Source organism: Thamnophis sirtalis, unplaced genomic scaffold, assembly GCF_051295495.1.
Source record: "Thamnophis sirtalis isolate CommonGarterSnake01/CBP01778 unplaced genomic scaffold, rThaSir2_p1.2 scaffold_11, whole genome shotgun sequence".
NCBI lineage: Eukaryota > Metazoa > Chordata > Lepidosauria > Squamata > Natricidae > Thamnophis > Thamnophis sirtalis.
The window spans coordinates 5810012-5821454 of NW_028261391.1; the positions used below are offsets into that span (position 1 = coordinate 5810012).

Genomic DNA, 11443 nt, shown 5'->3' on the forward strand with positions numbered 1-11443 from the left:
AGGAAGGAAGGAAAGAGAGGAGAAGAAGGAAAGGGGGGAAGAGAGGAAGGAAAAAAGAGCAAGAAAGAAAAAAAGAGGGAGAGCCTGAAAGAAGGAAAGAAAAAAAAAGGGAAAGGAGCAAAAGACCGAAAAAGAAAGAGGGAGAGAGGCTGAAAGAAGGAAAACCTTTGCCAGGACATCCAGGCGTAAAGCCGCCCACCTTCCCCTCCTAAACCAGCACCACCGTCACCCACCCACCCACCCACCGATGCTCGCGACGTCCGGGTGGGGGGGGGGAGGAGGGCAGATCCCCCCCTTCCCACCCCCTTCAGCTGATGGACGAATCCAAGGGCGTGAGCGCGGGGGGGGGGTGTAAGCGGGAGGAGCAGGTTCTCCCGTCCCCCCGCGCCGGCTTCCGCGCGCCTGCCGCCGCCGCCCCTTCCCCTTCCTCCCCAGGTGGTACTGCCTCCCGCGCCAGTCCTGGATGGGCGGAGCCGGGCCGGGGGAGGGAGGGAGGCGGAGTTGGCGCTCAACAGCCGGCGCCGGTTACAAGCGGAGGGGCGTTGGGGAAGCAAGCGAGCAGCCGGTCCCGCCAGCCCTCGTTGCGTCGCCGCTGGACAACCAACCAACCAACCAACCAACCCACCAAGGAAGGAACGAAGAGAGACAAGCGCGTCCCGCCGCTGCCGATCCCGCCGCCCACCCCCGCGCCCCGATCCTTCCCGCACCCGCCCGCTTTTGCGGGAGCAGCAGCCGAACGGAGAGGAGCGGACGGGCGGCCGAGCCCAGCCGGCTTGAGGGGCAGCGGAGATGAACAGCTCCGAGGAGGACGCAGGTGGGCGAGGCGGCGAGGAAAGGGCGGAGGGGCCGCTTTGCAAAGGGAGGGAGGGCCTGCCGGGGCGAGAGGCGCCGGCGGCGTCCGCGGGGTTGCGCCGGCTGCTTTCCCGGCCTGATCTAACCTCCCCTTCTCCTCCTCCATTCAGGTGCCAGCCCCGTGCCCAGCCCGGGCTTCCCAGCCTTCGACGAGGTGAGTCCCGAGCGCGGCGGACTCCTATCCGGAGGGAAGGAGGGGAGAGGGAAAGGCGGGCAGCGGCGGGGCAGGGTGAGGGGAGCAAACCGGGCGGCCGAGAAGAGGGGAAATCCGCTCCGTTGGCCGCCCTCCCTCTTTCCCCAACCGGCCGAGTCTTTCCCGAGTCGTGGGGGTTGGCGGGGTGGCCGAGAGACCTTCCCCCGCCTTCCGTTGCTTCGGAGCGGGGCGGTGAAGCCGCTTCTCCCGGGGAGGGGGCGGCGCTCCCGGGTGTCTTTGGCGCGACTGCGGCTCCGCCCCGGCTCCGGAGCCGAGTTTTTGGCAGCGGCCGTCCCGCGTTTTCCGACCCCGGGAACCCTTTTTTTCCCGGGTTTTATATTCCCCCCTCGAGGAGGGGCGGGGGGTCCTACGAAGCGAGAGACCGTCGTCTTCCTCCCGCGAAGTTGCCTCCGTGCCTCCCGGCTCTTTGGCTCAGGACGGCGGCGGCGGCGGCGGCGCCATCTTAAGCGCCGCCCGGGTGGGAGCGTGTGGAGGGGTTGGGGGAGGAGGAGGACGACGACGACGACCCTCCTCCCGCTGCCCTTGGCTCGAGCCGGACCGGCGTCTTGAGGGGATTTCGGGGGGTCTCGCTGTGTGTCTGTGTGTGAAAGAGAAACTTCGCGTGGCCCCGTTTTTGGGGGGGGGGATGAGGGGAACGAGGGTGTTTTGCGCCGGCTCCACGCGCTCAGCTTGTTGGCTTCCTTCACGTTTTAACGGGCACGACTGGATGGCATTTGGGGGGAGGGTTCCTCCCCCGTCCTCCTTAGAAAATTCCCCCCTTTTGAGCGGGGGAGAGGAAAACCTTACCTCGATTCCACCCCATTTTTTGTGGAGGAGAAAACCTTATGTCAATTTTCCCCCTCTGTTGAGAGGGGGGAACCTTGTCTCAATTCCACCCCTCTTTTTTGGGGGGCGGGAGAGAAAAACCTTGTCTCAATCCCATCCCATTTTTTTTGGGGGGGGGGAGAAAAGCCTTGTCTTAATTCAACCCCATTTTTAGGGGGGGGGAGAAAAACCTTGTCTCAATTCCATCCCATTTGGGGGGGGGGAGAAAACTTTATCTCAATTCCACCCCTCTTTTTTGCAGGGGGGGAGAGAAAAACCTTGTCTCAGTTCCACCCGATTTGGGGGGGGAAGAAAACCCGTATCTCAATTCCCCCCCCCCCCCCCGTAGGGGAAGAAATCCTTGTCTGAATCCCCCCTCTCTTTTCGGGGGTGGGGGAGAAGAAAACCTTGTCTTAATTCCACCCCTGTTTTTTGGGGGGAGAAAACTTATATCTCAATTCCCTCCACCCTTTTTGGGGGGGAAGAAAACCTTATTTCAATTCTCCCCCCCCCCTTTTCTTGTAGGGGAAGAAATCCTTGTCTGGATTCCTCTGTTTTCGGGGGTGGGGGAGAAGAAAACCTTGTCTCAATTCCACCCCTGTTTTTTTTTGGGGGGGGGAAACTTTATCTCAATTCCCTTCACCCTTTTCAGGGGCAAGAAAACCTTGTCTCAATTCCACCCCCCTCTTTTTTGGTGGGGGAGAAAAACCTTGCCTCAATTTCTCTTCCCCCACCCCTCTTTTTGAAGGGGAAATGGGACAAAGCCCCCCTCCCACCAAGTTTTGATGTGGATAATTCCCCCTCCCCCCAAAAGAAGGGGAAATTTCCAAGTTCTTGGCTCTTGACCCGCCCCTTTAGTCTCAAGGTTACCCTTGTGGCCCTCCATCCCTGAAAAGATGGATCATAATTTAGGGCCCTGTCTTGTCTGTTGTGAGGATCGTTTTCTCCTTTCTTATCTGCCCCTTCCTGTTTTGAGATTTGGCAGGAAAGCTTCTCTTTTTAATAAAAAAAAGGGGGGGGGAATCTCCGTTCCTGGCCTTGGATTCCTGGCCTTGGATCCGTTCAGATGACTTTCTCTTCTCTAAATGTGTAACCCGAGGCGCTTTGGGTAACCAGATGGGTGGCCCTTAAATTAGCTAAAAGAGGAAGGGCATTTCTTAGTATGGATAACATACAGAATAACAGAGTTGGAAGGGACCTTGGAGGTCTTCGAGTCATCAACCATGGTTTTTATATTGCTCTAAATACTATTATCTTTTTAAAAAATTCATATTAGTGGTCTGCAGGATTTAGAATTATGAATTTAGTGGTCCCTGAGGTCCAAAAGGTTGGTTCTACTCCAACACCACACACACACATACCTGTTTAGGCAGCAGGCCCCTACACCATTTCAGACAAATGGTTGTCCAAGCCCTTCTTCAAAACCTCCAGTGATGGAGCAAGCTGTTCCACTGATTAACTGTTCTAACCGTCGGGAAATTTCTCCTTAGTTCTAGGTTGCTTCTCTTCTTGATTAGTTTCCATCCATTGCTTCGTGATCTGGCTTCAGATGCTTTGGAGAATAGGTTTATCTCCTTCTTTGTGCCAATCTCACAAAGAAGGGGATATAGACAGCTCCTGCTCACCTATCAGTTCGAAAGCAGACAAATGCAAGTTGATAGATAGGTACCTATACCACTTTACTGGGAAGATAACAGAATGTGCCCTTGGTGCATAACCATGCTGGCCACATGACCCCAGAAAATATCTTGGGGCAACTATGGGCAATGAGCACCATGACTGACAGAGAAACCTTTACCTTTTAGAGTTTCTTAGGATGTGGGGCAAAGAACAAAGGACCTCCCCCCCTTTTACTCTAGAGAATACCTGTCCTGCCTCCTCCTCAATTTTGGGGGGCTGGATCCATGGGCCAGCTTGGCAGGGCATTTCATCAATATTATTGATTAAATGTATATGCTGCCCACCCATCTCACTATCCAATGACATATTGGGTCAATTTGAGCACAGGCTTTTGCAAAATAAAATAATAATAATAATAGACTGTCCTGGTGTTCTTCAAATTGGGGAGGGAGGATATTAAGAATTTAGCAATCTCCCTTGTTTTGGCTGGAATCTGTTCTCGGCTTTTCTTTTGTCTGTAGGCAAGCCAACTTGTTTGCTTTGACTGCATGCCTGCAGGGAAATGTCTCCACACTTCCACACCATTATCATTGTTATTATCATCTTCCCCACTAAATAGCAGGAGAGTTCCTTTCCCTGGAGATCCTGGCTCTGAGATTTACTGCTGGAATTCACTCCCTTTCTCTTTGGTTTTGGAAAGGAGAAAAACCACAGGACTAAACTGTCCTTTCTGTTGTGATAAGATATTGGGTGGCCTACGTATTTTCTCCTTGTTTAGAATATCTTGGCTAAATGTCCTAACTCTCAAAAAAAAAAAAAAAACCAGAATTTTTTTATTCTTGTATTTAGTCCTCGGGGAAGTGACAGTATTCATTGAGGCAGAAAGCATGTTTGGGCCATAAAATGCCTTGTGGCATTTTATCCCCACATCATGTCTTAGCTTGGTCTTTAAAATAACTGATTTTCCCTGTTTGTAAAACTAAACCAGTGTTTCTCAACTTGGGGAACTTCAAACTAAGATGGGTGGACTCCCAACTCCCAAGATTTCCCCAGCCAGCTTTCTGGGGCACAGTAGCTTGGGGTGCAAGATAATGAAGACAGGTGTGGAAGTGTATACAATCACACAAAGGTTAAGCATTGGGCAAATAGGGTTCATAGGGTCCAAACTCAAGGCCATTCATTGAGATTCAGGACTGAGAAGGAAGCATTTTCACCTGATGTGTAATTAAATATTGTTGGCAAACCATCCAGAGTCACTTTTTGTGAGATTGGTAGCCACATATATGATAGATAGATAGATAGATAGATAGATAGATAGATAGATAGATAGATAGATAGATAGATAGATAGATAGATAGATAGATGATAGATAGATAGATAGATAGATTAGATGATAGATAGATGATGATAGATAGATAGATAGATAGATAGATGATAGATAGATAGATAGATAGATTAGATGATAGATAGATGATGATAGATAGATAGATAGATAGATAGATAGATAGATAGATAGATAGATAATGGTTTGAGAAGGGGCTGTAGGACAGGAAGGCCTGGAGGAACGTTGTCCATGGGGTCGCGATGGGTGGGACACAAGTTTGCAACTAACAACAACAACAGCAACCACAAAAGGGGATGTGGCTATCAAGATTGAGGGCTGTGGACATCACCCCATCTTTGTGGCAGAAGGCTTGAAATATTTGCAGCTGGGAAGCCACAGTGGAAGGAACTGGGTGAGTCCAGGCTGATGAACTTTCCAAAAGCATTTAGATATCCACTAGATAATCCAGAAGGCCAGCCCAGATCCTTTGGGTCCAATCAGGGCTCTTCTTGTCTTGGTGCCACACCAGAATCTGCCATGCAAACCAAGCTCAGCTGGTGCTTGAGATGCATTCGCATTTTTTTCCAGCCTGGCATTGATTGTCAATAACGTTGAGCAGGACAATTGAGTGGCTTGCCTCTGAGTGAGGGAGACGCTTACATTTCGATAGCAAGCAATCCACCTTAAAGAGTATTTTGCTCACAGTGTTGACCAAGGATATATTGGCAAGATGATAGGTTTTTTTTGTATGGGTATGATGGGCAATGATTTATGGAACTGAATAGGATAGTCTAGGTTTTGTCAACCAACTTGCATTGACTGTGTTCTCGTGACATTCCACTTGTTGGGGAATGTCATAGAAACTTTCTATTATTCATGCTCAGCTAGTTCGTTAACACTGTAAAAGCACCCAATAAAGGAGAATATTTGTAGCTCAGTTGAAATGAGAGATTGGTTGTTTTCTTGTAGACGTTTCATTACCCAAACTAAGTAACAACATCAGTGTTATAGTAAGGAATGCTGTCTGCTCTCAGTTTATATTCTGGTTACTTGTTGGTCTGTGTGAGTGCGGGGCGTCTTAAGGATACTTTGGTTGGGCTGTTTACTGATAGTTCTTCAACAGTTTCTTGATTGGGATACTGTTTACTTGATGGTTGCTCTGAAGTTAAACTATTGTAAGGGAATATTGAGATCCAGACTTGTAAAATCCATGTGTCTTTGCAGCCACCCCAGAAAAGACAGAGAACTGTAGAAGACTTCAATCAATTCTGCACTTTTGTGCTAGCCTACGCAGGTTACATTCCCTACCCAAAGGAGGTAAGAACAGTTGTCGAGCACTTGGCCCTTTCTCTACCTTCCTGGCCTGGGTGCTGGGCGCTCCCATTCTCTCCCATCTGCCAGAATGCAAATCCCACAGCTTTCTTTTCTTTTCTCCCCTCCCATCCCCAGAATGAGCCATGGACATGCCGAGGCAACAGGAGCCCTCAGAACAGCACTGGAAGCACCCAAGACAGTGACAGTTGGGGATCGGCTCAGTCCTGTGATTCCCAAGTGCTTTCAGACGATGGAGGAGGCAGGAGCGGAGCCTACAAGGGGACAGGAGAGCTGCTGAACTGCCCCAACGTAGCCAGTAGCTTTTGCGCTGGTCGGCACCAGCAAACCAAGAAGAGGAAACAGTCACAGTCGTCAAAGAAACTCAGCATGAACCAGGCAACAGACAAGGGCTTGATGCCCCCGAAGGACCATGCACAGAGAACGCCCGAGACTTTCACGGAAGTGAAGGAGCTGCAATCCTGTCTCCAAGAGGTCCCATCCAGACCTCTTTTGGAGCAAACGGAGAAAGACTGTATCCCTGGACTTTACACCGAAGAGAAGACTGAGGAACAGGGGACGTGCAAAGAGGAAAGAACCACCTCTGCCTCTTGGGGCGCGGTGGAGCAAAGCACAGAAGAACCGGCAGGAGACGTCCCTCAACTTAGCGGTAAGTCTGCAAGTGCTGGTGCTCTTAGAACAGGGCTGTCAAACTCGCGGTCTGCGGATCGGATGCGTCACGCGCGGCTCACGCCCAAGCTCAGCTTAGCGAAGGGGGAGAAAAGTCACGAGACGTCACATGACAACGACGTGACGAGTTTGACACCCCTGTCTTAGAAGTAATTCAACAAGGGTGACCTCCCCCCTTAACCAGACACAGCAGCTAATTTTGATCCACCTAGGCCACGGGCCTTTAACACAGCCGTTCTCTAGAGCAGGGATCACCAACCTTTCAGATCTCAGGGACCATTCAATTCATAATTTTAAAACCCGCAGACCACTAATATGAATTAGTGACGGGATGGGGTCCTTCAGGCACTTAGCTGGGCTGCCTATTAGCAGAGAGAAGTGCCCGGGGTCAACCCTAGCTTTGCTGTCCATTGCAGCCAGGAACCTCAAATACATAAGAATGAACGTTTGCCTTGTAGCCAGCCCAGATGCTAGATTGGCCCCCTGAGGCCAAAGTTTTGTGAAGCGCCTGGACTCCCAGGGAGGGAGGGGCAGGAGCTACTAAACAGGCAGCCAAGCTAAGTGCCTGAAGGACCCCATCCCGTCAGTGAGCAGGATTAATTGCTCTGGCGGTCCAGCGCAATATAAAAATGCAAAGGTTTTTATTGCGGGCCACCAAAGTTTTCTCGCGGACCACCAGTTTTGGTGACTCTTGCTCTAGAGCAGGTTTTTCCAACCTCGGCAACTTTTAGATACGTGAACTTCCAACTCCCAGAGTTCCCCAACCAGCATGAAGCAGAATTCCCTCGGCCACTTTTAAGACTTATGGCCTTCAAGTCCCCGGAATTCCCCAACCAGCTTGGCTGGCTGAGGAATTCTGGGAGTCCACAAGTCTTAAAGTTGCCAAGATTTGAGAGCCTTGCTTTAAAGAGATCAGCTGCTCCTGTAGATCTGCAATAGACCTTGGCAACCCATACAGATGTTCATTTCCTTTTGGATACGCACAGCTTCTCCGACAGCCTGAACTTTGGATGCCCTGTTTGCGTTATAGGGTGCAATTGGCTGCGGAATTCTGGGAGTTGAAGTCTACCCATTCAAAAGTTGCTGGGTTTGAGAGTGTCTGCCTTAGAGAACTGGTGGAAGTTATCTGACTTGAGTCCTCCCTGGGAATGATCCTATTTTTAAAATAAATTTTATTTTTAATACAAACAATCCATCCTGTCGTCTGGGTACAAACGTTTAGTGCAATAATTAAAACTTACAATCATCTTCATTATTTAATCTATTCTTAGCTTAATACCAATACATTAAATGTCTAATACTATAACAATCCTCTTCTTGATTTATCTAACTCTTATTAATACGTTTTCTATATTTACTCATCTACTTTTATTTGATTCTTATATTTATTCTCTTAACTATTGATAAAATGATTCCTATATAGTATAATAATTGGTTTGTTCTTTGATTGTCAATGTTAAATCTTTTCTTTTCTGCACATTCTAATATTTTCCCAATCACATTCCCCTCTGTAGGAATCTCTTCACTTTTCCAGAAATCCTATTACTTTTGAGGAGTGTCAAATGACGCTATTTCCCCATTGTTAGTGGAGTTTGTGCATGGAGAGATTAGGCAACATTTATGGTGCAACATCAGGAGCCAATAAGCTTCAAGAAGTTTGATGAATCTCTTGATTGAGAATGGTTGGCTCCTTAACTAAACCAATTAAAGGCATAGTGGCTGCTTTATCCATTTTACATGGCTTTACATACTCTGTTTAGGTTGAAGGATGCTGTGCAAACTGTGGCAGTGAGCAACATAATGTGGACACTCTTCTTTACCTGATATTTCTCTCTCTTCCTCTTGCAGATATGCCTGAAGAATTCACTGCAGCCTCAGACGCCAAAACAGATGGTGAGTTAAGGGCAGTATTGCCAGCTGCCAGTAGGGGGAGCACATGCATTTTGGTTGAATTCTTTAATAAGCCCAGAGAGCCACAATTCTCAATCCAGGCAATTTTTATGACCAGTGGGGTTCAATTCCCAGAATGCTGTGCTGCTGGGGAATTCTAGGAATTGGGGCACACACGTCTTTATAATTGCCAGGGTTGAGAAATGCTGCCTTGGAGGCTCATTTACATGTATACATCCAAACTAGACTCTGTTGTTTCTCTGTGTCCTATAAGTGGGCACATGCATCATTTTGTATTTATTTATTTGTTTGTTTATTTTGTCATGTTTATGTAGTGTATATTGGAGGTGGTGACCCTTTGAGAGCGGTACACGATGGAATTTCATTTGAATGTATGCTGATTAGTGTACAATCAAAGTGACAATAAAGTTATTCTAAGTTCTATTCAATCACTACAGACGTGGCATTTAGAATAGAATAGAATCCTTTATTGGCCAAGTGTGATTGGACACACAAGGAATTTGTCTTTGGTGCATATATCTCACTGTATATAAAATAAAAGATACATTCGTCAAGAATCATAAGGTACAATTTCAAGCGTTTTGCATAAAGGAAATGGTTTGAAAATGAAAGGAAGTTAAAACAGCTAATTTTACAGCCATCTCTAAGGCAGGGGTCCCTAATCCCCCAGGCTGTTGTGTGTGCAGATGCAACTCCACTTGCTCGAGCAGCTTGCACCAATGGAGCGTGCATGCGCTTGCCCGCTGTTCATGTGGAACCATCCTCCCCTCCCCCCCAGTTTGCAAAACCAGAAGGTTGGGGACCACTGCTCTGAACAGTCTTAGAATAAACACTTTACTAATCCCAATATTTGATTGAGGTGTGCTAGCTGAGGAAAACAAGCCAGGATGCCGTTCACAAAACCTTTTTTTCACCCTCTTTTTTTTTACACAGAAGACGACGCTTGGGACCTCATCACTTGCTTCTGCCTAAAGCCCTTCGCCGGGCGACCCATGATCGAATGCAACGAGTGCACGACTTGGATACACCTCTCCTGCGCCAAGATCCGCAAGTCCAACGTGCCCGAGGTCTTCATCTGCCAACGCTGCCGCGACGCCAAGCAAGAGATCCGCCGGTCCAACAGAGCCCGTACCGTCCCCCGCAAGCGCTTCTGTGACTGACGGTAGCCGGGAGGGGCGAAGGGCCGCCGCCCTCCAAAGCTTCAGTTGGATTTTGTTTTTGCTGCCAAGACAATCAAAATGCAGGAACTGCCCTAGGGAAGGAGGAGAGACCGGAGGCAGCCCTGGAAATTTCCAAGACTTTTTGACCCGCGTGTCTTATTCCAAATGTTAAAATTGGGGCAGAGGAAGAGACTGGGGTGCTATTGAGATCTCAGGGTTATGCTAGAGCAGCAAATGCACAAATGCCTGGCAGACACGAGACTGTGGGGGTTTTTTTTTGGGGGGGGGGATTTATCTGCAGGCAATGCACTAAGTTAGCCAGTAGCCTCTCTGCCCTTGCGCAGAGGTGCCTTTTCTCAGCAGCCTAAAGGGAGTCGTGGGCCCAAGCAAGACTTCTCTGTGGTACGCTAGCTGCTCGGGCTTTAAATGGATCGGATTATGCACCCCCATTTTTGTGGTTTGTTCTTTGCTCCTTGGAACGATGAGTCGGGGGAAGCTCCTCGAATCTCTTTCCCAAAAGCACACTTCAAAGGGGCCCAGTCCCCTTCCCTCTTGGGCACACATACACACACAGCTTAGAGAGGGCTCTTTTGCAGCCCATTTAGAGAGCTCCGTTCTGTCCCCAGGACAGCTGGCACCCCACTTCGGAGCTCCCCACCCTTTCAGCATTCGAGCGAGATGCCATGCTATATAGCCAAGCTGGTCGCCATTGGGCCAGGAAAGGGAGTGATAACACTCCCCAACTGTACATACTTGGTATGCAGAGGCTTAGAAAATATTTAGCTCTATCTACTCCACTCACTGGCCTAGCCTAGACTTCCGGTTGCACTACTGTCTCATTTGAAGGGGAAGGTGGGACTTGGGGAGAGGAGGGGGAACTGAGAACACGAATAGCTGTAGAGCCTTTTTAGGAGCTAAAAGGGGGGGAGACCTTTTTCCCCCCCCAAGGTAGATGGATGGGGAGGCACCTGGCAGAAGCAGATTGGGTCCTGCTTGTCTCCAGGCTGCTCTTGGGAGAGCAATCTGGGGATTTCTTTAAAAAAAAAACAAAGATCTGTGTACTATGCAAATTATTGGTTGTTGCTGGAGAAATTGTGCCAGCCAGCAAGCAAATGGTTATTTGGAGGTGATTTGCCACTCCCCCCCCCCCCTCTGCTCCGCCGAGACTCTTCTGGTTTGACCCATGTGCCTTCTTTCATCTCATCCTTCAGCCGTGCTTCGATCTGAAAGTTTGGTCCCGATAGCACACACAACATTGCAGTCATTTTAGAGTGGGTTTGGAACAGGCTACGCACTGCTTGAGAGCAAAAAAAAATCCAGGCCTAACTTGTGATCCCACCGGTACCTCTGCTCCCCTTGAGTGTTTACATTTTTACGGTTAGTCTGTATAAAAATGTAAGGTAGCACAGTACAATGCTGTATACTGGGTATATACCGAGTGATACGTATAGATTAAAATACTTTTAAAGCAGCTCTTCATGCTTCGGTTCAATGCAAATCAAACCACTGCTTTTATCAACGGGTTACATTTGCACACAAGGCTCTTGCCCTAATTTT

The 11443-nt window shown here is 48.9% G+C and overlaps 1 protein-coding gene across 1 annotated transcript; it reads left to right on the forward strand.

Moving 5' to 3' along the window:
* The first annotated feature begins 789 nt into the window (after positions 1–789).
* LOC106548529 (PHD finger protein 13) lies at positions 790–11357 on the forward strand. The gene is made up of 7 exons (XM_087726060.1): positions 790–814; positions 963–1006; positions 5023–5226; positions 6039–6131; positions 6264–6795; positions 8664–8708; positions 9660–11357. Exons 1-7 carry the CDS (start codon positions 790–792, stop codon positions 9884–9886), a joined length of 1170 nt encoding a protein of 389 aa, XP_087582186.1. The 3' UTR covers positions 9887–11357.
* Positions 11358–11443: the final 86 nt, after the last annotated feature.